The sequence below is a fragment of the Globicephala melas genome, chromosome 8, assembly GCF_963455315.2.
Source record: "Globicephala melas chromosome 8, mGloMel1.2, whole genome shotgun sequence".
Lineage (NCBI taxonomy): Eukaryota > Metazoa > Chordata > Mammalia > Artiodactyla > Delphinidae > Globicephala > Globicephala melas.
The window spans coordinates 70,822,914-70,845,235 of record NC_083321.1 but is presented as its reverse complement, the minus strand read 5'-3'; the positions used below and the strand labels follow the sequence as shown (position 1 = coordinate 70,845,235).

At 35.2% G+C, this 22,322-nt stretch overlaps 1 protein-coding gene across 3 annotated transcripts; it reads left to right on the top strand.

Moving 5' to 3' along the window:
• Nucleotides 1-607: 607 nt before the first annotated feature.
• FAM76B (family with sequence similarity 76 member B) lies at nucleotides 608-20,536 on the top strand. Of its 3 annotated transcripts, none has more exons than XM_060303935.1 (10): nucleotides 608-818; nucleotides 1,650-1,714; nucleotides 2,606-2,660; nucleotides 3,712-3,867; nucleotides 5,643-5,842; nucleotides 8,996-9,043; nucleotides 9,233-9,313; nucleotides 9,956-10,091; nucleotides 13,081-13,182; nucleotides 15,835-17,883. In XM_060303935.1, exons 1-10 carry the CDS (start codon nucleotides 732-734, stop codon nucleotides 15,919-15,921), a joined length of 1,017 nt encoding a protein of 338 aa, XP_060159918.1. In that variant the 5' UTR covers nucleotides 608-731; the 3' UTR covers nucleotides 15,922-17,883. The 3 variants fall into 3 exon arrangements, with proteins under 3 accessions (XP_060159918.1, XP_030739588.1, XP_030739586.1); XM_030883728.3 differs by lacking the exon at nucleotides 15,835-17,883 and adding an exon at nucleotides 17,890-20,536 and having other exon boundaries at nucleotides 610-818; nucleotides 9,959-10,091; XM_030883726.3 differs by lacking the exon at nucleotides 15,835-17,883 and adding an exon at nucleotides 17,890-20,536 and having other exon boundaries at nucleotides 610-818.
• The last annotated feature ends 1,786 nt before the right edge of the window (nucleotides 20,537-22,322 follow it).

Sequence of the window (22,322 nt, the reverse complement as noted above, 5' to 3'; positions counted from 1 at the left end):
TCGCCGGAGAGAGCGTGAGTTTGACTCAGGGACGCCTCTCCACGTGAGGTACTTACCTTTCGACCAATAACAAATAGAAGGAGAGGGAGCTTAAAGATTTGGTCCAATAGAAGTCAAGGGAAAAAAAAACAGTAGGAGCAGAGAGTAAACCTCCGCAAACAACTGCCCAATTGGATTCGGAAGTTTCCACCCAAACCTGGGACTGGCTGCTAGGAAAAGCCGCGACCGGGACCTTTGGGCGGGGTGAGTTTAAAGCGGCTTTCGCGCGCTGAGAGCGTCGGGCTTTTATTGGCCAGCGACTTCCTCCCTTTGTGGGAGCTCCCTGCGTAGCGGGGGTTAGGAGTTGGGCGGAGCGACCGAGTGACGCAGTAGCCGCCCCAGCCAATCAGAGGTGGGGAAGGGAGGCCGAGGAGGAAGCGGATCCGTCGCCGCGCAGCTAAACCGCAGCGAACTATCCGCTTCGTCTCCCTCCGCCGCTCTCGGGGCCTAAGCGGGAGCTGCTGGGAGGGCGTCACTGGGTGGGCTGGGGCGGAAGTGGAGGCGGAGGGAGACGGCTGCGTCTCCAGTACCTTGGTCTCTCGCGTCAAGGCTCTGGTGGGCGCGGGGGAGGGGGAGGAGGAGGAGGAGGAGCCCGCGGCCCGGGCGGCGGCGGCGGCGGCGGCGGCGCCCGAGTTCGCCGTAGGGCCCCGCCTCGGAGCGGGCGGCGGTGGAGGAGGAGACTGAGGAGCAGGATGGCGGCCTCGGCCCTGTACGCCTGCACCAAGTGTACCCAGCGCTATCCCTTCGAGGAGCTCTCCCAGGGCCAGCAGCTTTGCAAGGTCCGTGGGCGCTGGGTGGTGGGCGGGTGGGGTTTCCTCGGCCATAGCCCGAGGGAGCTGGGTGCCCGCTGCACTGCAGCCCCTCTCTCTTCGCCGGCGCCTTGGGGGTTTGGAGCCCTCGCCTCCTCACTCAGAGACCCCGTTATCCGAGGACCTGGGCATCAGCTGGGAAAGCCCCTGAGAGGAGGACGGAACCCTGCCCTCTTCCAAGCGACCCAGGAGGGGGCCGGGCCCCAGCAACGTTGAGGGGTCTCAGGGGTGGGGCTGCGTGAGGCAGCCACCTGTCTATGCCGCAGAGACCCCGGGATGGAGATGTTTTCATCTCGGTTTTCTGTCTAGTCTGTCCTCTCCTTCCACCGGGAGGCAGAGGACGGTGTTTGCACTTTCTTGCTAGGAACCTGAAGCCGCAAAGCTGATGGCATCCTTCTTCCCTGTCCAGGAAAGCGAAGCGTCTGGCTTGGGAACAGAATGCTCTATGATTTGGAGCTCCTCCCATCCCATTAAAGCCGGGATGCTGTCTGTGAGCAACGGTGCAAAATAATAAGTAGTTTCACATTTAACCAGTCCTTGGAATCGGCCCTGACAGCTTTTTTTAATTTATCTGTTGCGTACCCCCCCCCATCTAATAAAGACAAAGACACATAAGCCTTCTCTAAGGAATTATGCTGTAATTGGCTACTTATTTGATAAATCATTCAATTTTCTACGTTGGGGGACAGATTTTATTGATGTTTTAGGCATTTGACTAGGTTGGGTAATAATTTTCCACCAGAAACGTGAAATTTTGGGGACCTTGAGATAGATAGTGACTAACATATTGTCTTATTACAGGAATGTCGGATTGCGCATCCCATTGTAAAATGTACTTACTGCAGATCAGAATTTCAACAAGAGAGGTTTGTATATTGAACAGTTTTTGATTGTTAAAGACAAAGTATTGTCTGTAAGGAATACTTGAGGGTTGTAATCCCATATTTATGTTACAGTTTTTTTTTAAATTAAATGGTTTAGTTTCTAAGCTTTAAGTTGTAAGCCCTTTTTGCATGGTAGGAGAGAGAATGCTGACCAAAAATTAATGGGTATTTTACAGCTAGACTTTATACCTGAGGAGATAAAAAATAAATTATTGCATGGAAAATGTACAGCCTTGCTAATGAAAAGTGCAAATATAAACTGTTACTGTTAAACTATTAAAAAATGGCAGAACGTTAATGCTGACATGGACCTGAGGAAAGGTCTATAGTGTTACCAGCTACCTTCCAAGGGTGAAATCCAGTAACTTTTTACCAGTGGAAGAACAGCACATATTTCTTAATGGAGTGATTCCTGTTAGAGCCTCAGTGCATGCACAAGAGCTTAAGAGAAGAACAAATAATTTTTTCACAAGTAGGTGTGAGCATCATAATAGTGGAGAGCACCCAGTGGAAGGTTAGATAGGCACTGGTGCTGTGCATAAATAGTGGCAAGTGTGAGGATTTTGGAACTAGATAGAAAACAATAGGGTTTTTTGATTTGTTTCCATTTAAAATACACAATAAAAATGTATGAAAACATTTATCTTAATTAAGGGGAGCAAAAAAGATCCTAAGAAGATCCTAAAAAGATCCTAAGAAGTTCCTAAAAAGATCCTTACGTTTGCATTTTTAAAAAATTCTTACTCTGTGTTAGAGTAAGTTTTAAGTACTACTAAAGCACATGGTACACTTCTACTAATAGTACACTTTGCTTGCTTTAGTTCAGCATCGTGCTGCATAAGTTTCATCATCGATATACAATTTCCTTTTCAGCAAAACTAACACGATTTGTAAGAAGTGTGCTCAAAATGTGAAGCAATTTGGCACCGTAAGTATATCTTATATTTTCATCTCATTTTATTGCTGCTGGTCAATTAATGTTTTCACAAAGATGGACCTTTTAAAAAATATGTATGCTATGTTCTTAAATATTTCAAGTACCAAAATATTTCAGGAAAGAAACTTTCTATAGAGAGTCTGATGAGAAGATGAAATTTTAAAACAGTCATATTATGTGCATGTTTATATATATTGAATTTCAGTGGGGAAGTTATGATTTTATTCTTTAAGGAGTCAAATATAGCAAACAAACTCCTGGTTGTAGAGAACCTACTTATAAAGTTTGCATAACTGTACTTTACCTCTTCCTCAGAACCTCTGACAATTTTTATATAGTGGCACAGTTCAGGCATTTAGTCACAAAAGTCAAGAAGTTATCCTAGTATAAGTTTTTTTCTTATATGTATATTATAGTTATTATTGGTATATTACAGTCATGAATAGTCAAATTTCTGGCCTTAAGGGATTCTAAAATCTTCAGTTGTCTTTTGAATATCAAAGAAAATCAAGGTATGTTTGTTATAGTTATGTTGAATATGCTTGTGCCAGTTTTTTTTAGTTGAAAACTCACCTATTTCTTGCATCAGCTGTACCTATATATGATGAAAAGTTGTTAAATGTATTTTGAATAAATGATATAGTAATTAAGCTAACAGGATATTAAGTTAGTAGAAATTCACTCCCCCAAATACTGGATACATGAAACTTTTGTCAGTGTGTACCTTTGTTTTCATTTATTGAAACGTCTTTACATGTAGCTTTTGTATTATATAACATACTATGCAGGTCATAAGTACATTTTTCACGATCTTATTTAACTAACGAAAAGTTTAATGAGTCTAGAAATAAATGTTAGCAAATGAATAGAAACATAATAAATGTCTTTGACTATGATAGGGCAACATACTTCACAGAAAACTTTTTGCCTATTAGTTTCCTTAATTAATTCCTAAAATATGTCCTGTTCACTGGGTATATTTTATGCAGCAAAATTTTAGTATTTTAAAATGTCTCAAAGAAAATATATATCTGTTTTTCAGCCTAAGCCTTGTCAATACTGTAACATAATTGCAGCATTTATTGGTACCAAGTGTCAGCGTTGCACAAATTCAGAAAAAAAATATGGACCACCTCAGACTTGTGAACAGTGCAAACAGCAATGTGCTTTTGATCGGAAGGAGGAAGGAAGAAGAAAGGTATGTTTTATTTATTTTATGACATCTGGAAATTAAATAAAACACAAACAAGTTGGAAGTTATTACACTTAATGTATTACTGAAGCTTGATGTATTCTTTGGGTCCCTGAAAGCAGGTGGTTAGAAGAAAGTGCAGGAACAGTGCATTTTCTCCTTGCTGGCATGATATGTAGATTCCTGTTGATCAGTTGAGATTACTATACTTTAAAAAACATTCTGTGATAGCTATTCTGTACTATTTGGTTATCCAGTATTTGGTGTGGGAGAATTACTAACTGCTTTTAAATCTTTTCAGCTACTTACCTTTTTGCTGGTTACTTGAAGTTGCTGGTGTGAAAATATACCTGATGGCACTTTAACACATATGATTCAAAGTTAGTCATGTACCTTTTGATTTGGGGCTCATATTTTATACCATTGTTTGTTTTTCTCTACCTACAGTGACTTAAAAGGTATCTATATGTGTGTGACATTTCTCTGCTGAGCATTCACACAGGCCTCCTGATGACTGTCAGTTTCAGTTGATTTGGAGGATGACTGTCTCTTTGAGGGGCTCTGCCGTGTTTCTCCACAGCAATATATGTACCCTAGTTGTAAGACATGTTCCTCCAGCACTTCTCATTTGAACAAATAGAGGATAGGAACTTAATTTTAGTCTTAATTTTGGAAAGAAGTCTCTTTTCCTCCCCGTTGACACGCAGACACTGGCCTCCCATTGTCTGTGAGAGTTGTGTTCTATAAAGTTGCTGCAAACACTGAGTTAGTGAATAGAACTGTTGCTCCTACGGACAATACAGGATAGGTCCCTGCCTCTGGTCACAACGTGGTAATCAGTGGATCGGTACCTAATTTTGTTTTGTTTTGTGTATGTTTCTGTTTAAAGACACCTTAATATATATTGTTGATTGATTAAATTAAACTCATAGCAAACAGCACTATAACTATGCCTGAATGAATCTTATCTAACATATTTTCCACATAAAGTACATCATAGTCGCCTTATGCTTAGGAACACTGTACATCACTTTAGCACTACCTTTGGGGACCATTTTAACAGTGAAATCACTAATAAAAAGCACAAATGTGAAAAACATGATAGTAGGTAGACTGAAAAGGATACTTGTTTACGGTATGAGAGCTGAAGAAAGACAGCAAAGCATCACCGTGTTAACCTCATCTGGGAACATTTGCGGTCTAGCTACACACATTTTTTTGCTCTTCTGTTTATGTGGGTGTATGATCACAAAAGTGCTACAAATTGATTTAGGGGTGACATAAATTTTAGCTAATAGGTGGTGAATTTGCCAATACAAAATCTGCAAATGAGAGTCGATTCTATATGTCATTCAATCTCATTTTTTCTTTAACAGTTTTGCTTTCATGGGAAATACTTTGTCATTTTAGTAGTTACACAGTAATTTAAGAATTTATGATAGTGCTTAGATAAGGTTTCTTTGAGGTATATCATCAAGTTATGCTTATTTTCTAGTAATAAGAAAATAAGTTTTCCTCTCCAAATTTAAAAATGCCTCAAAACTAATGGAAGTCCATATATCATCCTTTCTAATTTTATGATCCTCTAAATAAGCATTTCCCCAAGTTTCGGAAAAGTCTACTTTTACTTCCATTTTGCAACAGTCTGTGTGTGTGTGTGTGAGAGAGAGAGAGAGAGTGCGCACATGCACACCAGCAGTTGAGCAGTTTATCTTAACCTGGTTTCACTTATAGCCAGTTACACGTATATTTAATCTAATATAAGCATTTTCTTTTAAAAGGTTGATGGGAAGTTATTATGCTGGCTCTGTACTTTATCGTACAAGAGAGTTTTGCAGAAGACAAAAGAACAAAGGAAGAGCCTGGGATCGTCACATTCAAATTCATCTTCTTCATCTCTTACTGAGAAAGACCAGCATCATTCAAAACATCATCACCACCATCATCACCATCACCATCGTCACAGCAGTAGCCATCACAAGTAAGTACTTTGAAATTGTGTTTTCCAAAGTCCTCACTGGCATTTTAGTGCCAGATTTTAGTGTTTAACTTTTTGTAAACGCTAGCTATGTGCTTGTCTAGTTTCCATTGTACATGGTAAGCTTCTTGTGTGTTACCATGACAGCTTCTAGGGCTGTTCCCCACTTTATTCAGTGTACAGAATTACACATAATGAGTGTAGTTGTTTACCATAAATATAAAGATAGGACTTTTAGAGATTTACAATATAAAGTTATGATCATATAATGAAGTCAGAATATAAGTACATCAGAGTTAATTGATGCTTCATTGATTCATGTTATCAAAAGCCTCAATATTCTTTTTTTGTTCAAAGAATTGTTAGGATTTTACTTGTAAAAATTTTATTTACCTCAGTTACTATTAACTTTTTTTAGTTAAAACAAATTTAAACCAGTGACTAGGAAATGTATTTTTGGAGAACAGATTGCAACACTGTCATTTGTGACCGTGATGGAAGCATTCTAAACCTTGAAGGTTCACAAAGTGTGAGAAGTAATCTTTTTGACATGGTACTTTGCTTTTTTTAAAAAACAGACAGGAACTCTTCAAATATTAACAACTACTTGATTTTTAAATTGCCTTAGGGAGAAAAGTTACATAGTAGTAGTATCTTAACCTTTTATGTGTGTAAAGTTTTTTTAAGGTGTAGTTTTAGTCTTCATGGACAAATCAAGAATATTAAAATGCAAAATAAACACAAAAATTAAAATGGAGAAGAAGGGGACATGATACCCACTGATTTTCAGGAGAATTTATTTTTTTTTCACAAATTTCTCTGAGCCTTTTTAAAGTTCTAGACAGTTAAAACAGTTTCATTTACAGAAAACTGATGCCTGCCCTAGTTAGGAACACATGAAGATATTTGTGGAATGTAATGTAGTTCTGTCTAATTAACAACATTTGATTCTGAATTATAGGCAAGCACATATTAGATTATGGGGGTTTATTGAGGCACTGAGATTGTTTGCTTCTCTAGCAATTTTTCCATTTGTCTCACTGTGTTGTAGTGCTTTCTGGATGTAACAGTGGTAGACTGCGTAATGACTTCTAATCTGGCTACTTTGAAGAAATCTTGTGGTCTCTGTATCAGTGTATCCCAAGGAACAAAGGAATGTAAACCTTCCTTGATTTTGCTTCTTGCTTTAGGAAAAAATATGAGGAAATAACTACCATGATGATAACTGTCAGACCTAAGACTCAGCTGAAATGTCCCTTTCCCTTGCCTTTTACAGATAAATTTGTTTTAGCATGATGTGAAAGGACACACTCAGATTATGTTTATAAAGATCAAATTTTGTGACAGGAACTTAATCTTTTGAAATTAAGGTTTCAGAAGTAAAGGGAAAGAGAATGGATTGACTTTTTATTTTCCTTTTGATTATTTAAGATATGCAAATACTATTTTGTATTTGATGAGTAGGCAACCAGTTTGTGGAGCCCTATCTTAAGTTCATTGGATAAGGATGATTATGAAGAGCTTACATATTGTGATATATAGTGATGGGGGAAGAAAGAAACTCAGGTTAACATGGATGCAAGAAATAGCCCACCTCAGAAAGCTGAGATTCTGTTTCTGTTAAGTCATTATTAATGTCATTTTTCTCATTTTGAGGTCTGGATAGTTCTGTTAATTCATGTGTGATTATATACTTTGCTAATGCTTTTAATGAAATTTGTAAAAGAAACAAAATGGCAACTGAATTCCTCAGTAAGGTTGCCGTTCATTGCCACAAGTAGAGAATAACTCAGGTTGAGAGAATTACAGCTGCTGTTTCCCCAGCTTGTTATTTATAGCTGATTCTTAAGAACATGGTTAAAAAGCTTCTACAGCTAAAAGAATAGTAAATTTTATATACACACACAAACATATGTACATATTTTTATTTTGTGTATGCTAGCACTGTGCTAAGTGTCTTTACATAGGTAACTCATTTAATCCTCATTTTCCCTATAAGGTATGTTTTATATCCATTTGACAGATGAGGTAACTGAGACTCAGGGATTTTAAGAACTTGCAAAAGGTCACACAGCCCAGGTCTTTTTAACATCTCTTATATTGTATATACAGTGGACCCTTGAACAACAACATGTTAGAACTGCATAGATCCACTTATATACTCAGATTTTTAATTTTTTTTTTACTAAATATTTACTACAGTTCTACATGATCTGTGGTTGATTGAGTCTGTGGATGCAGAACCTCCTATATGGAGGGCTGACTGTAAAGTTAAGTGCAGATTTTCAACTGCACAGAGGATCAGCACCCCCAAACCCCCATGTTGTTCAAGGGTCAGCAGTTTACGTGGTGTGCAGTACATAGGAGATGCTCTGCACCTGTTGAATGAATAAGCTAGAGGTTAATGAAGGATTGGCCAATGTGAAAGTACAGGAAAAAAGTATGGACAATTCATAGTGAGTTATAAAGTGGTTGCTAGTATTGCGGCATAGTGGAAAAGAAGTAGTACTGTAGTAGTAATTATAAGTAAAAGTAAAATCAGTAGTTACTATGAGATTTCCCAGTATTATCAGCATGACTGCTCCAGAGTACAGCCTAATGAAAGATGAGACTTTGGAAAAGATTCTTAGGAAAACTAGGAAAGAAAGAAAAACTCAGATATTTCCTGGTTCAACTTGACACACTATTGTGAGCAACTTGAGTTATTCCAAAGGAATCTCTACGTAGGCTTATTAGGAAGGCCTTAACTTTAAGATAAAACATCTGTCTGAAATAGTAAGGGTAGCCTAAGAATGATGATTTTCAGACTTTGTCATTATAGAACCCTGTTGTGGTGGTTTTCATGCTCATATACCCTAACCCTTAATATGATATTAAATTGAATTATTGAAAGTCCTGATTAAAAAGAAAATCCAGTCCCTATCATCTTACCTTTCTTAAACAACTTAAGATGGCTAGTAGTCATTTGATTAGAATTTATCTTATTGGAATGGATTTATTCAATATATATTAGCTTAGGCTGAAAACTTAGTTGAATATGCCTTTCTCAGAACAACAGAATATAAACATATATCATTTGATTCCATTGGGAAGAATGCTGTTAAAATGTTGATGGGTTAAATAAATGTTATTAGATATCATCTGTGTATTTTTCAGAATCAGCAATCTGAGTCCAGAACAAGAGCAGGGACTGTGGAAACAGAGGTAAATATGTTAACGTATTTTATGAAGTATTTTGACATGTATTTTTTAACATGTGATATTCCTTTAACTTTGTTACTTAGGCTTTAAAAAAACTGATGTTCAGTAAAACTTTAGGGGAAGAAGAATAACTTTTCATTTGATGCCTATGCCCTTTTTACTCTAATTATTTTTATTAATGTTTGGTTTCAGCCATAAATCCTCTGCAGCAATTCAGAATGAAACTCCAAAGAAAAAGCCCAAATTGGAATCTAAGCCATCTAATGGAGATAGGTAAAAATGAATTCCTTTAGTGCTGTGAAAATTCAACTTAATTGAACAGTTATGGCTGATTGCCAATTATTACTAGGTAAAAGAATAGAACATGTATCTTCTACATTGACTTCTTTGAGTCACCTAGAAGAGTAAACATAATCAGTTAAAATTTTTAACTTAATTTTAGCAATAAGAAAGTGGCACTGAATGATGTTCTGTTTGGGGCATAAATTTGGGTTTTGAAAAAAAATCTGAATAGAGAACATTATCTTAATTATTCTTCAGTGAAACACAAAACTAATTGTGATATTTGAAATTGACCTGCTTGGAAAATGTTTTTAGATTTAAAGTATTTTGAGAGTGACTTTGTTTTAGTTCATTAGCCAAAAGTTTGCTGATGTTACTGTACAAATTGGCTGCCTATTGCTTTACACTAGAAGTATTGACCCCCTAAAAGCTAATACTGAATTATATTTCTGCAGGTGTATGTAATGTGTGCCATTAGTAAGGTAATTTGCCAGTTGCATCCATTTCTGTCAGGTACATATTTTTTTGCATTAGCCTTAAGGATGTTTGTGGAATTGTCTAATTTATGCAATTTGAACACCTGCTAATTTTCCTTCTACTTCATTTAACTGTGTTTTACTCTTTTCTTTTTAGTAGCTCTATAAATCAGTCAGCAGATAGTGGGGGAACAGACAATTTTGTCCTTATAAGTCAACTGAAAGAAGAAGTGATGTCACTTAAACGTCTCTTACAACAGAGAGACCAGACCATTTTAGAAAAAGATAAAAAGGTAAGTACATGGTTCACTGAAGCCTGGTAAGGTTTACATCTTGACTCTTGCTTGATAATTGCAAATTTTGTTAGACTTTCTTCAATAACTTGATCATGTTTGTGGTACATGATTCTTATAAGACACAGAAGCCCAAAGTGGAACGTAGGCCATCTAATTATGATATGTAAAAGTGGTACTTCAGAATTTTAGTTCTAAGAATCAATTGAGAGCTGATTAGAATTCTAATAATTTCTGAACATTAGTTTTCAGTAAGCCTGTAATCTAAAATTAGATCTATTGTCTTAATTTGAAAAAGAGATGTAAATGGAATATTATGTCAATTCTTTTGGTATAAGAAAGTAATTGAATATAGTCTAATATACCAATTATATATTTATTTCAATCAAGATCAAATAAGTGGAGAAAATTAATGCTGTGGGAATTTCCTATGTGGTAATGATTAACAATAAGTATCTAAGATAGGAAGTAAGTGTACTTATTGGGACTTTATCAGTTAGATAAAGAGGAATATCGAATATGTTGTCTGTTTAGTGAAAAGTTCTAATACTTTCTGTGTGCACTTGAGCAGAATTTTACCTGTTTGGGCCTCAGTTTTCTCATTTTAAAAATGAGAATATTAACACCATCTCATGGGAAGATGGTTGTGATTAAATGAGAATGTAAAGTGTTTACTTACAGCTTCTGGCATGTATAAGTGCTCATAGCTGCTATTACTGGGGTTTGGTCTTCTTTGAGGGTAGAACCTACTTCTCTGTACTTGCTTTATGATCCTAGACTGTCTGGCTTGACCTATTTCAAACATATCATTGCAATAGGAAAACATTAAAAACGTTCTTTTAAAATTATCAACAAGTTGTGATTATGAATATGTAGTATGTAGCTATCTCTGAGATTCCATAATAGTGCTTGAGTCTGAGTTGGCTTTTACTCTGGCTTTCATGTAAAAATGTAACTTTTATGTTACATTTTCCCACACCTTGATGATTAATGGATTTAAATTTATTTTAATACATTTGTACCTTACCTTAAGCAAATTCGATAAATGAAATTTAGGATTGACATAGACAACAATAGGATAGTTAGGAGTATTTTATTTTTTATGGTTCTTTTTGCTTAACAACAGAATATTTTAAATTAGCTTTAATGGAAATTTGTTTTACACACAAAATATTAGAAACATTTCTGTTATACAAAGACAGGTCTATCTGTACTAACCTAGATAAAAGTTGAATAAAATGGGAAGTTTACTATAAAATAGCAATGATTCCAAAACTACGTAGTAATGAATTGTGGAATTTTGGCTTTTTTAGATGTTTTTTTTTCTTCAAGTATCACTATTCTATGTTAGTGCAGTTAGTGAAAAGTTTTCTGGTTTTGTTAGTGTTCCTTTTTTCTTAAACACTAATGGGGATGGAAATTAGCAGTACTATGAGGAAAATAATTGTAAGCCTAAAATAGCTACATACTTACAGCTTTTTAAAATAATGTAAATGTAAGACAACCACGTTATTTTCTAGAATTTATTTCACTTTATTCAGTGACTTCTAGAGCCAGCGATGTACTAGATCATGAGGATAAAAAGGTGAAATAAGACATGATTCTTATCTTCCAGAAATTCATAATCTGGAGGCAACTCACAGTGTAGTGATGAAAATATCATAGCTTATCTGATGTGAACTGACATTTCAGAAAAGGAATTCCTTTGTAATGTAGAAAGCAGGATTCAGTTATTCTTTGAACTGGACAAAAAGCGAGAGCTTTTATTCAGAAAATCAGAATATAGGGCACTGTGACTTCCTTTCTCTCTTTTTGGTGTACTTCTTTGTTTACTGGCTACCGAGTAATTACAGAAAAGAACGTGCAAAACTTTAAAGCTTACATAATGAAAACCAATTAAAAATAACCAGAAGCTTTCTTCTGCCTGGTTCTTATGTTGAAGTTATATAATACCAACTTATTTTTTAGTATGAAGTCATGAGATTTTGTATCTTTATGTATGTCATTTATATTTATGAAAAAAATTGTCATATAGCTGTCTTTCCTTCCTCAAATCACCATCTTTTTTCTTACGTTGCCTAATTTAGCCCAAATTTTAAAGTAACCCCCTTTCCTTTCTTATTCTGTGTTAGTTGTATTTCTGTTCTTTGTTCTCCATTTTTACCTCAAATCTTAAGTGGTATTGGATATGGAATTCTGCACATAAATTTTAAAACAAAAGCAACATAGCTTTTGGTTGATAAGACTGTTCCTTTATGTACTTGCCCAGTGTGAAACTTTTTTCTTTTTTCATTGAAAGACTGTTGTAACCTGAAACCAGTTTTACTGTTTACTTTGTTTAGATATAATGTGAAGTATGTTTTAACTGAAGCATGTTCCAAGGTATTAACCATTAAGCTTTTCTGTTGGCATACCAGTTGCCAAACTGTGTCCAGTGAAACCACCTTTAAAAAGAAAAAAAAAAGACAAGTTCTCAAAAGTTATACTGATGTTTCAATATTATCTTAACATTAAAATTGTATTAATGTTAAAGTAGTAAATTAGATAGAATTCATCATTTCTCAAAACAAATTCGAGATAAGTTACAAAACTCAGTAAACTGCTGTTAACCTTCTCCACTTTTATAATGAATTGTGAGTTTATTGTGAAAAATATTTTTTTTTTTTTTTTTTTTGCGGTACGCGGGCCTCTCACTGCGGCGGCCTCTCCCGTTGCGGAGCACAGGCTCCGGACGCGCAGGCTCAGTGGCCATGGCTCACGGGCCCAGCCGCTCTGCGGCATGTGGGATCTTCCCGGACTGGGGCATGAACCCGCGTCCCCTGCATCAGCAGGCGGACTCCCAACCACTGCTCCACCAGGGAAGCCCTATTGTGAAAAATATTTAACGATGTGTTTGTGCATATGCGTGTGTATATATATATATATATATACATGTATATACATATATATATATACATATATATGTATTTTTTTTTCTTTAATCTTTCAGTTAACTGAACTTAAGGCAGACTTTCAGTACCAAGAGTCAAACTTGAGAACAAAGATGAACAGTATGGAAAAAGCTCACAAAGAAACTGTGGAACAACTCCAGGTAAATGAGATTATTTTTGTAAACTGTTAGGCAAGGAGGGGTAAACTTGGTTAATAGTATTCTTTCTCTTAGACTGGTATTGGTATCCCTACTTTATGCATATCTAGAGCATTTTCAGCTTTGATTTTGACTTAAAATACCTTGTAATCCTGCTCCCGTTAGAAGTTATTGCCTGAAATCACTTGATAAGGGGATTCAGTAGATTAATTCTGAAACCTTTTGCCTAAAGTTCAAATGGGGTTCTCAGAGGAGGATATCACTGAAGTATGTTCAGTTGATCCTCAGGTGAAAAGCAAAAAATTAAAAATCAGATTCATGAAACTAAGGTGAAAGTAAGGTCTTCAGTACATTATGTAGTTATTCTTCCTGTTTCCTCCCAGATAATGGGAGGAGAGGTGGGGCTACAAAACCAATTTATGGGACCTCAAGTGGAGGAAATTCATGCTGCATGCAGAGATGCAAGGCCAAAGAGTGCACTTTAACCTCCGTACTGTGATTTTTAAAGTGCCAAATAGGGTTCTGCTGTATCCACAGCAGGGAGCCTCTAAGGATGTAGGCCAACCTCCTCGGAGTACTGCAGAGGATACTCAGTAAGGTGTCCATATACAAAACAACTGAATGGTGATGCCGAGAGTCACCACAGTGACGAGGGTGGTTTCTGAGGTCTGGAATGCAGAGATGGAGAGCATCAAACAGAGATTTAGGTTATTCCCTTATTTAAGCCTTTTTTCACCTAGGTTTCATAAATTTAGAAATCAGACTACACTAAGTTAATCATATGTTTTATCGATTTATACATTCTGACATTTGTAGAATTAAGTCTTAAAAGCATAGAAGATGGCAGCACACAGACTTTAGGCTCTTGATGGGAGAGTGTAGCTTGGGAAGGAAGGAATTAATATTGCCCTGCTTTTGTTTTTTTTTGTTTTTTTAACTGTAATATCAAGGGATATTTGCTATTTCCTATCTTTTGGTTTTGTGTTCTTCATACTTTGAAAATAGCTTAAATTGAGTAAGATTGTAAAGTGGATTTAGGAACCTGTTGAAATTCAAGGTAGAGATTGCCTAGTCGTAATGCTGATCTTACTATTACAGAGAATTCTGAAGAGAAACTTTCGTAGAACCTGACACATAGTAGGAATTCAAATGGTTTGTTGAATGAGTGACGATTTATGGAAATGCCCATCTGCCCTCTGTTCTGAGAGATTGCCCATTTTATATATTAGGCTTCTTGTACATTATTGTTTCTCATCCACCAGCAAGCAGTAGTTTTATGTTATTTTACTCATTCAGTTATTAGTGCTGAATGATTACTGGAAACAAAATCTTCTGCATGGTGATCTCTGGTTTAATGTGATTTAGCCAAGACGTGAATAAATCCAGAATGACATGACAGAAAACCTGTGAGCAGTATTTAACTATGATAAAACTTAGTACTTCTCACTGTTCAAAAGAGCAATTTTTTGTTTCCTTTTGTAGTTGTAATCACAAGGGAACCTCTCTTTGACATCTTAGCCTGATTGGTATCTTAAGGCTACCTCTTCCTGGTTGGTAGCTGAAGTTTCATATAATTTAATAATAACTAATAATTATATAGAAGTATACATTTTCAACATAATTTTACATAGGCTCTCTTATTTGCTCCCTACAGTAACTTTAAGTTATGTGGTATCCAGATGAAGCTCTGGTCACAGAGTCAGAAGTGACATAGAAACCTATATCTTCTGACTCAGATTTAACTATACTTTTCTCCTGTTCTGCACTGACTCCCACCTCAGCTTACTCAGGTTTTCTACTTCATCCTTATTGTGAGGCCACTTCCCTTTATCATGTGTATTATTACTGGTGACATTCTGTCACAGTTACGTATCCTCTTTTAACCCCACTCCCTTTAGCAACCATGTACTAGTAAGGTTCTCCACCTAAGTGAGTAAACATAGTGAACTGTTTTTCTTTTTGTCATAAGAAACTGAATGCTGAAGCAGAAAATTTATCTTGTTCTAATAACTCTCAAAACATTTGAAACTACCAAACTTGAAAAATAAGCACTGAGCATCACAAGAAAAAAATTGTCCAAAATACCGAAAACAAAAAGACAAAAACCCCACAACAAATCCCAACCAACCAAACAAAAACCAAATTGTCTAAAGTATCAAGAAAGCCAAATAAAAAGTATACCTTCATTTAGGAGGTAAGTTGATAAAAGGGGAAAGGGAATTAACATTTGAGTGCCTACCATATACCAGCCACTGTGTTAGGCTAAGTGTTTTGTATATTTGATTAGTTCTTTCAACTCCTGTTGAGGTAGATGGTGAAGTTTCTGTTTTACATATGAGAAAGTAGACTCCCAAGTTACATAGCAGATAAGTGGCAGAGCCAGGATTCAAAGCAGGATCTGTGTGATTCGTAATTGACATATTCTTTTCTTGAGGCCAGCATTTCTAAACATTTTTAACTTAACTTGCTTAAGAGTTCTTAAATAATTGATTTTTGCATGGTGCATAATAAAGAAGTAATATTAGGATAAAAAATTTTAATGCATATATGTTAAATATTTCTATAAAATATATTTTAAATATACCAAAATAAGAATAAGACAGATTTGGACTTGTCCCCATTTAACAACTGACTTACTGTTTATTTTTCTTAAAGGCTTTTTTCTTACATAATTTATCAGCAAATAAATTTACTAGTGACGTGATTAGGAGACTGAATATATACATGCAGATTGAAAATTAGCTGCTAAAGAATTAAAAGGAAAAACTTCTTTCAATACCTAAGGTTTGAGTTCTTGTATTTCATACTTAGAATATGAAAATTATAAACTCATTGATTTTTTTGTTTTTTTCTTGATGAATGAGAAAAGATAGTTTGAAAATTAACTCTTTAATGATTTGCTATGTCAGTGTAAACACTTTTGTATAATAAATCTGACAGAGATCTCTTTGAGGCAAGTTTGCAGACATTTTCCTTTTTTTATGCCCTTCATTAATTTGTATTTTAAAATTTCTGTTTCTTAAGATTCCTTTTTTTAACCAGTGAGTCTATTATAGTTATATATTGAATAATATGTAGCAAACAATGAAAAGAAAACAACTTATAACTACCATGTTTACTAGGACTGGTCAGCTGAGTAATACACCAATTGATAATGGTTGCGTGCACTTGACTTCCACTAACTGCCAGGCATTCTCACTGATTTGTCGTCTGAGTTTCTCAAACTATTTCTTTTTAAAGGGAAAATAAAAATCCTTTTAAATTCTTGATGATTTTCCAAATTTGAAATTGAATTTGAAATTGAAGCCCTTAATTACCACCTTAATTATTTAATAATCGTGGAATAGAGAAATGCTATTAATCATACAGTCGAACATTAAAAAATGATTTGACTTGCAAATGTAAGATAGCTAGGATATTTGTATTTTGGAGGTCATGGGTATTAATTAGGGAGAATTTGATGGTGAAGGGTTGTGGAGGGTTGGGACATACAAAGCCTGGGAAAGGTTTATATTCTATGAAACTGCTTTAAGATGGTATACTGAAAAGGCAGAGTGCCATACAAAGGCTAAAATTAGAGTAGAAGATAAAGCACTGAGGTTAAAAAAGTGTAGATAATAAAAAATCTTGAGACCTGTGCAGGAAAATGGTTTTCAAACGTAAACCAGAGGATATCTTCTAAAATTTTGTCAGTTCTCAGATTCCAGACTGTTGTCAACATTCTCCCTGTTTTGGCTCAAAAACTCCAAAAGCATTTGTGCATTAACATATTTGTATATATGGAGGGTCCTTTATTATCTACATTGCCACAGTTAAGAGATTACACAGGGAGATGGATGTAGTCAAAATTTGAAAATATTCACTGAAGGCCCCCATTTGTACCTTCCTCCTCAGTAAGCACTAGTGACTGTCATAGCACATTGGCTTGAGGACAGTGTGTTGTCAGTGGTGGATGGAACATTTGAATGACTTGCAAATTCAGTTCAGATTGATGGCAAAATGAAATCTTGAATCTTTGAAAAGAAATTTCAGCCTTCCGTGAAAATGAAAATAGTGATGATGTGTAACTGCTCAAATTATATCAAAGCCAATACCAAGTAACTGTATGCCAATTAAAGGAACAACAACAACAACAAAAAGACCAGAAAGGGTGGTTGTGATGGGTGCTTCAAAAAGTTTTCTTTTGAATATCATTAAGAGAGTAGTCCCTTTCGGAAAGTGATAAAGTCTGAATATTTTTGCAAAAAGGACCTCTTATGCTTGCTCTATAAATATGTAAACATCAAAATGAAAGACTTTGTAGAGTTTGTCTGAAAATAGCCCTCTCAAATTATCACTTATTTGATCTTATTAATCATATAACAGTACTTATATTCATAGTTTTTGTTTCATGTTTTTCAGATAAAACAAAAATATTTTTCCCCTATTTAAAATTTTGACCCTCTTTTAAAGGGATTCACTTTAAGTTGCCTTTTGTGTAACCAATTATATCTTTGGACAACAATTACTTTAATATTGCCATTACAAAGGGGGCTGATAAACGAATCTAGCATTTTCCTTCTACATATCCAACATTAAAGAGATGAACCTAAATATATCAACTCTTTCATTTATTCTGTTAGTGTTTCAGTAAAATATTTGAAATAGTATTCTTCAGCATAACTTAATGTTTGAAACATTTTTAATCATAAATATTTTTGTCTTCCACAGGCCAAAAACAGAGAACTACTCAAACAGGTTGCAGCATTGTCAAAGGGTAAAAAGTTTGACAAAAGTGGAAGCATATTAACATCCCCTTGAGAAGTGGTTGGTTATTCATTAGTGTTTCTGCTGAAAATGTAAAATTGGAAAAAAATTCTGTGAAGCCCTTAAATTCTGTGTAGTGGAAAAATATTTTTGCACACCAAATAAATTGGCATGTTTCCTATTCACTTTTGTAACTGATATACAGCATTTTTTAAGTTGTATAACATTCAAATAAAACTTCAACTGGTTTGAAGCAACTTTTTAATTATTTGATATCCAGGAACTTTTTTGCCAGCAATAGTATTAAACAGTTGTAAGGGAGTGCATGAGTAGTGCTCTTTATAAAATACAACATGCAATAATAGAGTAGGTATGGTTTTCAGAAGTCAGAGCAGCAGGGCTTTTTGTTTTGTTTTTTGTCTTACACTATGCTAATTTCATATAAACAGTTTTCAATTTAGAAATACAAAAACTTTTAAACAAGAAAAATTGTGAACACTGGTTTTTTGGTAATTGTGTTTTTACTTTTCATGAACATGACTTTAGGAGAGAATCATGGTGCTTTTATTAAATGGACTTCAGAGTATATGTAAATATGTTTTTTAAAGTTACATCGTTACCATTAGTTAGTAAACTAGTATTTTCATTATTGGTATAGGAATTAATGTTTATTGTACAGTATCCAAGGTAAATGTGTTTGTTTTGTAAAAACTACTGTAGATTTTTACTTACAAGTGCCTTTTTGCCACCTAATGTTTTTATTTATAGGAATGCTGATCTTTTGTACATACAGTTTGTTTTAAAATCATGTTTAATAAATGTTTGTATATAAATGCATATGTACAGAAGCCTATTTCAAAAGGAAATCAACGTTACTAGTAAAATGTTTGAGGTTGCATTAAGAACTGATAATGCATCTAGACTTTAGATAATTTTGTGTTTGTTTGTGTGATATGGGAAGCTGTTGGTCATTGAATTCATTGAATTATGTCAAAATACTTCCCAAAAGATTTAATTTTAAATCACTTCTGATAGAATAATTTTATTTTTTATGTCATATGGCTTCATGTTCATATTTTGTGTTACATGTTTTATTTTTCTTTTATTAAAATTTTAAAAAATTAATAATTTTTCTGCAGTGGTCCATATATCTGCTTTCCCTATAATATGTGGTTATCTAAGTTAATATTTATGTACACCATACTTAATTTGTAAGTTAAAGCAAATCTGGAAAAAAATCTCTTTTAAATAAATCTGTGATTATCTTTAAATAAATTAGAATCTACTGCAAGATTCAGGCACTATTTATAAGAAAATTATATCAGAGTCTTTAAAATTGTCTATAAAAGGTTAAGGTAGGGTGGGATAGGTTAGGAGAAGTTATTGACTAATTGTGTTCTAATCCAGTGGTTTTCAGCCTGTAATAGAATTGATCTCCTACTTAGTAAATGCCTGTTCAGAGTTTCAGTTCAATTTTAAAGCATCAAGCATTGCTAGATATACTGTATAGAGTAGAAGGCTCCTTCTCTTAGGAATTTATGGGCAAAGTAAATTTGTTTCAAGTAAACTGTTATTAAATTTATCAGTCTTGAAGCATTGATTATGAATGTCCTATCAAAGATCCTCTTTCCGCAGAACACAGGATGATTGTAATAATTGTTTTTAACATGATTCATGTTTCAGTAGATTATTCCTATAGTGATTCATTATAAACAGATTTCAAATAATTCTTTGTCCAATTTGAAAACATATACCTAGGGTAATTTTCAAGTGATAGTAAAATATTGAATCAGTCAGACTTGAAAGAATTAAACCAGTTTATTTGTATGAAATCTTCATGCAGTAATCTTCCTAAACTTAGTATTCTCAACAATGATAGGTAATGCCTCCTTAACACAGATTTTAACGTTTTCAGGATTTGCTAAATTCATAATACCGTCATTACCTTTCTTTAAAACTTATAATGTTTGTATTCTGGTTTCATAGCCATTTGTCAATCCACAGTGGTCATTATGGTTTTAAACTGTGTAATAGTTCTATACCTTGTTGGAGCTGCTACAAAAGAAAGATGCCCCTTCCCCGTTTTTTAGGTAAGAGATTAAAAATTGAAATGAGTCTAAATACTTAAGCTTTGTAAATTCCAAGGCTAAAACCTTTTAGGGGCTTCACAGTATTTAGTCCTAATTAAATGCCCTCTCTTTATTCTATGACCTGGTTTTATAACCTATTATTTTGCAGTTGTATAAACTAGTAATTGAGTCCCAGTCCTGAATCTGTAGTGTATTGACATAATGACCTGATATCCTCTCAATGTGGACCTGTAAGGAGATACTATGGTGTGCCGTATTGTGCTTTCTAGCCTGTTTTCAGCTATCGATTAGCATTTACCAGTGAGGGTCATTTTGGCTCCAGTTATTTATGTATTAATAGCCTGTGAATATTGCAGTCCTTTTTAGATTGTATTGGTCTAAATATGCATTCTGCAGTGAACCTGTTAAGCTGTTCACATGTATAGACTATTGAAATACTGTACCTGTACACATTTGACTGTTGACATTTTGTACTTTTTTTCTAAATCCAATATTTCACAATAAAAACTTGTCAAAAGCTTTGTATTGATTTCCTATTGCTGCTGTTAACAACTTACCACAAATTTAGTGGCTTAAAATAGCACGGATCAATTCTCTTACAGTTCTGGAGGCCAGAAGTCCAAAATCAGTTTCACAGGGCTAAAGTCAGGGTGTTGGCAGGTCTGGTTCCTTTTGGAGGCTCTAGGGAAGTAAGTGTTTTCTTGCCTTTTCTAGCTTCTGGAGCTGCATTCCTTGCATTCTGTGGCTCTTTGCCCCCTCCTCCATCTTCAAAGCCGAAAGTACAGCATTTTCAAGTGTCTCTGCATCTGTCGTCATATGATCTCTCTTTGGTCATAGTGTCTCTCTCTGTTCCCCCTTATAAGGACATTGTCGGGCGCACCTGGATGATCAGGATAGTCTCCCTGTCTCAGGTCCTTAATTACATCTGTATACTCCCTTTTGTCATGTAAGGTAACATAGTATTTATATAATGTTCCAGGGTTTAGGACTTGGACATCTCGGGAGAACATTATTGAGCCTACAGTAAGTTTCACCTACATTTTTCTAAAACGATAGATTTGAAGGAGTTGACTCAGGCCAAACAAATTTAATTTTCCTGTCTTTTAAGACTGCTCTCATGAAATAGTTATTTTCCTGGAAAGAAATTATATAAATTTTTATTGTGCTATTTCAAAGCAACAATAGGTGAATCAAGCTATATGTAGTTGAGGTTTTTGCAAACGTTGGAACGTGACTAGAACCATGCTAGATTGTTTGATAGGATAAGAGATGAAGACCTGACTTTAATTTCTAGCCTAGCTGGGGAGACAATATACATGAAAAAATACCTGGAACTTAGTTAAAATGCAATAGAAGCTAATAGCTTTTAGCAAGGGCATTCGCAGAATTGTGGGAAAGGTTAGGCTATATCATGGTTTTCTCAAACTTGAGCGTGCGTCAGTCAGGAGTCAGGGTGTGGGGCTTGTTAAGCATGTGTTGCTGGGCCTCAGCCCCAGTTTCTTGAGTCCATAGCTCTGGGATGGGGCCCCCAAATTTGCATTTAAAACTCCCAGGTAATGCTGATGCTTCTGGCCCAAGAAGTGTACAAACAAGAAAAAAAAAAATGAGGTTTAAGAGACAGTGAGTGGAAGACATTTGGGGAAGAATAAACTTGGAAAAGTTTTTGGAGATGTGTTTTAAAAGCAGTTGGGGTAGTCCTCAGTAGATTTTTGAAAAGGAAGTGATGTAAGACCAGATAATTTGACACTTTAAGAAGACCAACTGCTTTATTTCATAGCCGAAGAAATGGAGCCAGAAAGGGCAAATGACTTAAGTATTGACTTTTATTAATGTCCTGACATTTTCCAAAAAGAATTTAAGGTAGCTTGGTTTAAGTGATTTGTACCTAGCCAGTTTGCCACACAAATGAAGTTTTAAGGAGGGATGTGTATAGTCATATCAGACATAGCTAAGAAGTTGAGGATAGTGAGAAAAGTCAGTTGGATGCAACAAGCTTATGCCTTGACATATAAGGCACAGAATTTGTTTTTTTAATTGACGAGATGGTACATGATTCAAGCCCAGTGTTCTTTCTCTCATGTTTAATGTGATATGATTGCATTTGGAATATGTGGTGCTAGTCACCACTTTTCAAGAAATGCGTAGTCTGAAAAGTTATATGATTAGAGGGTTGGAAACTGTATCTTGAGTAAAATGATTGACTTGTTTCCTAAATAGAGAAGAAAGAGACCAACAACCCTATAGCAAACTAGGCAAGAGAAATGAGTAGACAGTTCATAGGAAAAATGCACATGGTTCTTAACCATG

Coding starts and splice junctions, on each gene's coding strand:
- FAM76B (XM_030883726.3), top strand. CDS start 732: ATGGCGGCCTCGGCCCTGTACGCCTGCACCAAGTGTACCCAGCGCTAT. Junction 9,044..9,232: donor CAGGGACTGTGGAAACAGAG/GTAAATATGTTA, acceptor GTTTGGTTTCAG/CCATAAATCCTCTGCAGCAA. Junction 10,092..13,080: donor TTTTAGAAAAAGATAAAAAG/GTAAGTACATGG, acceptor TTAATCTTTCAG/TTAACTGAACTTAAGGCAGA.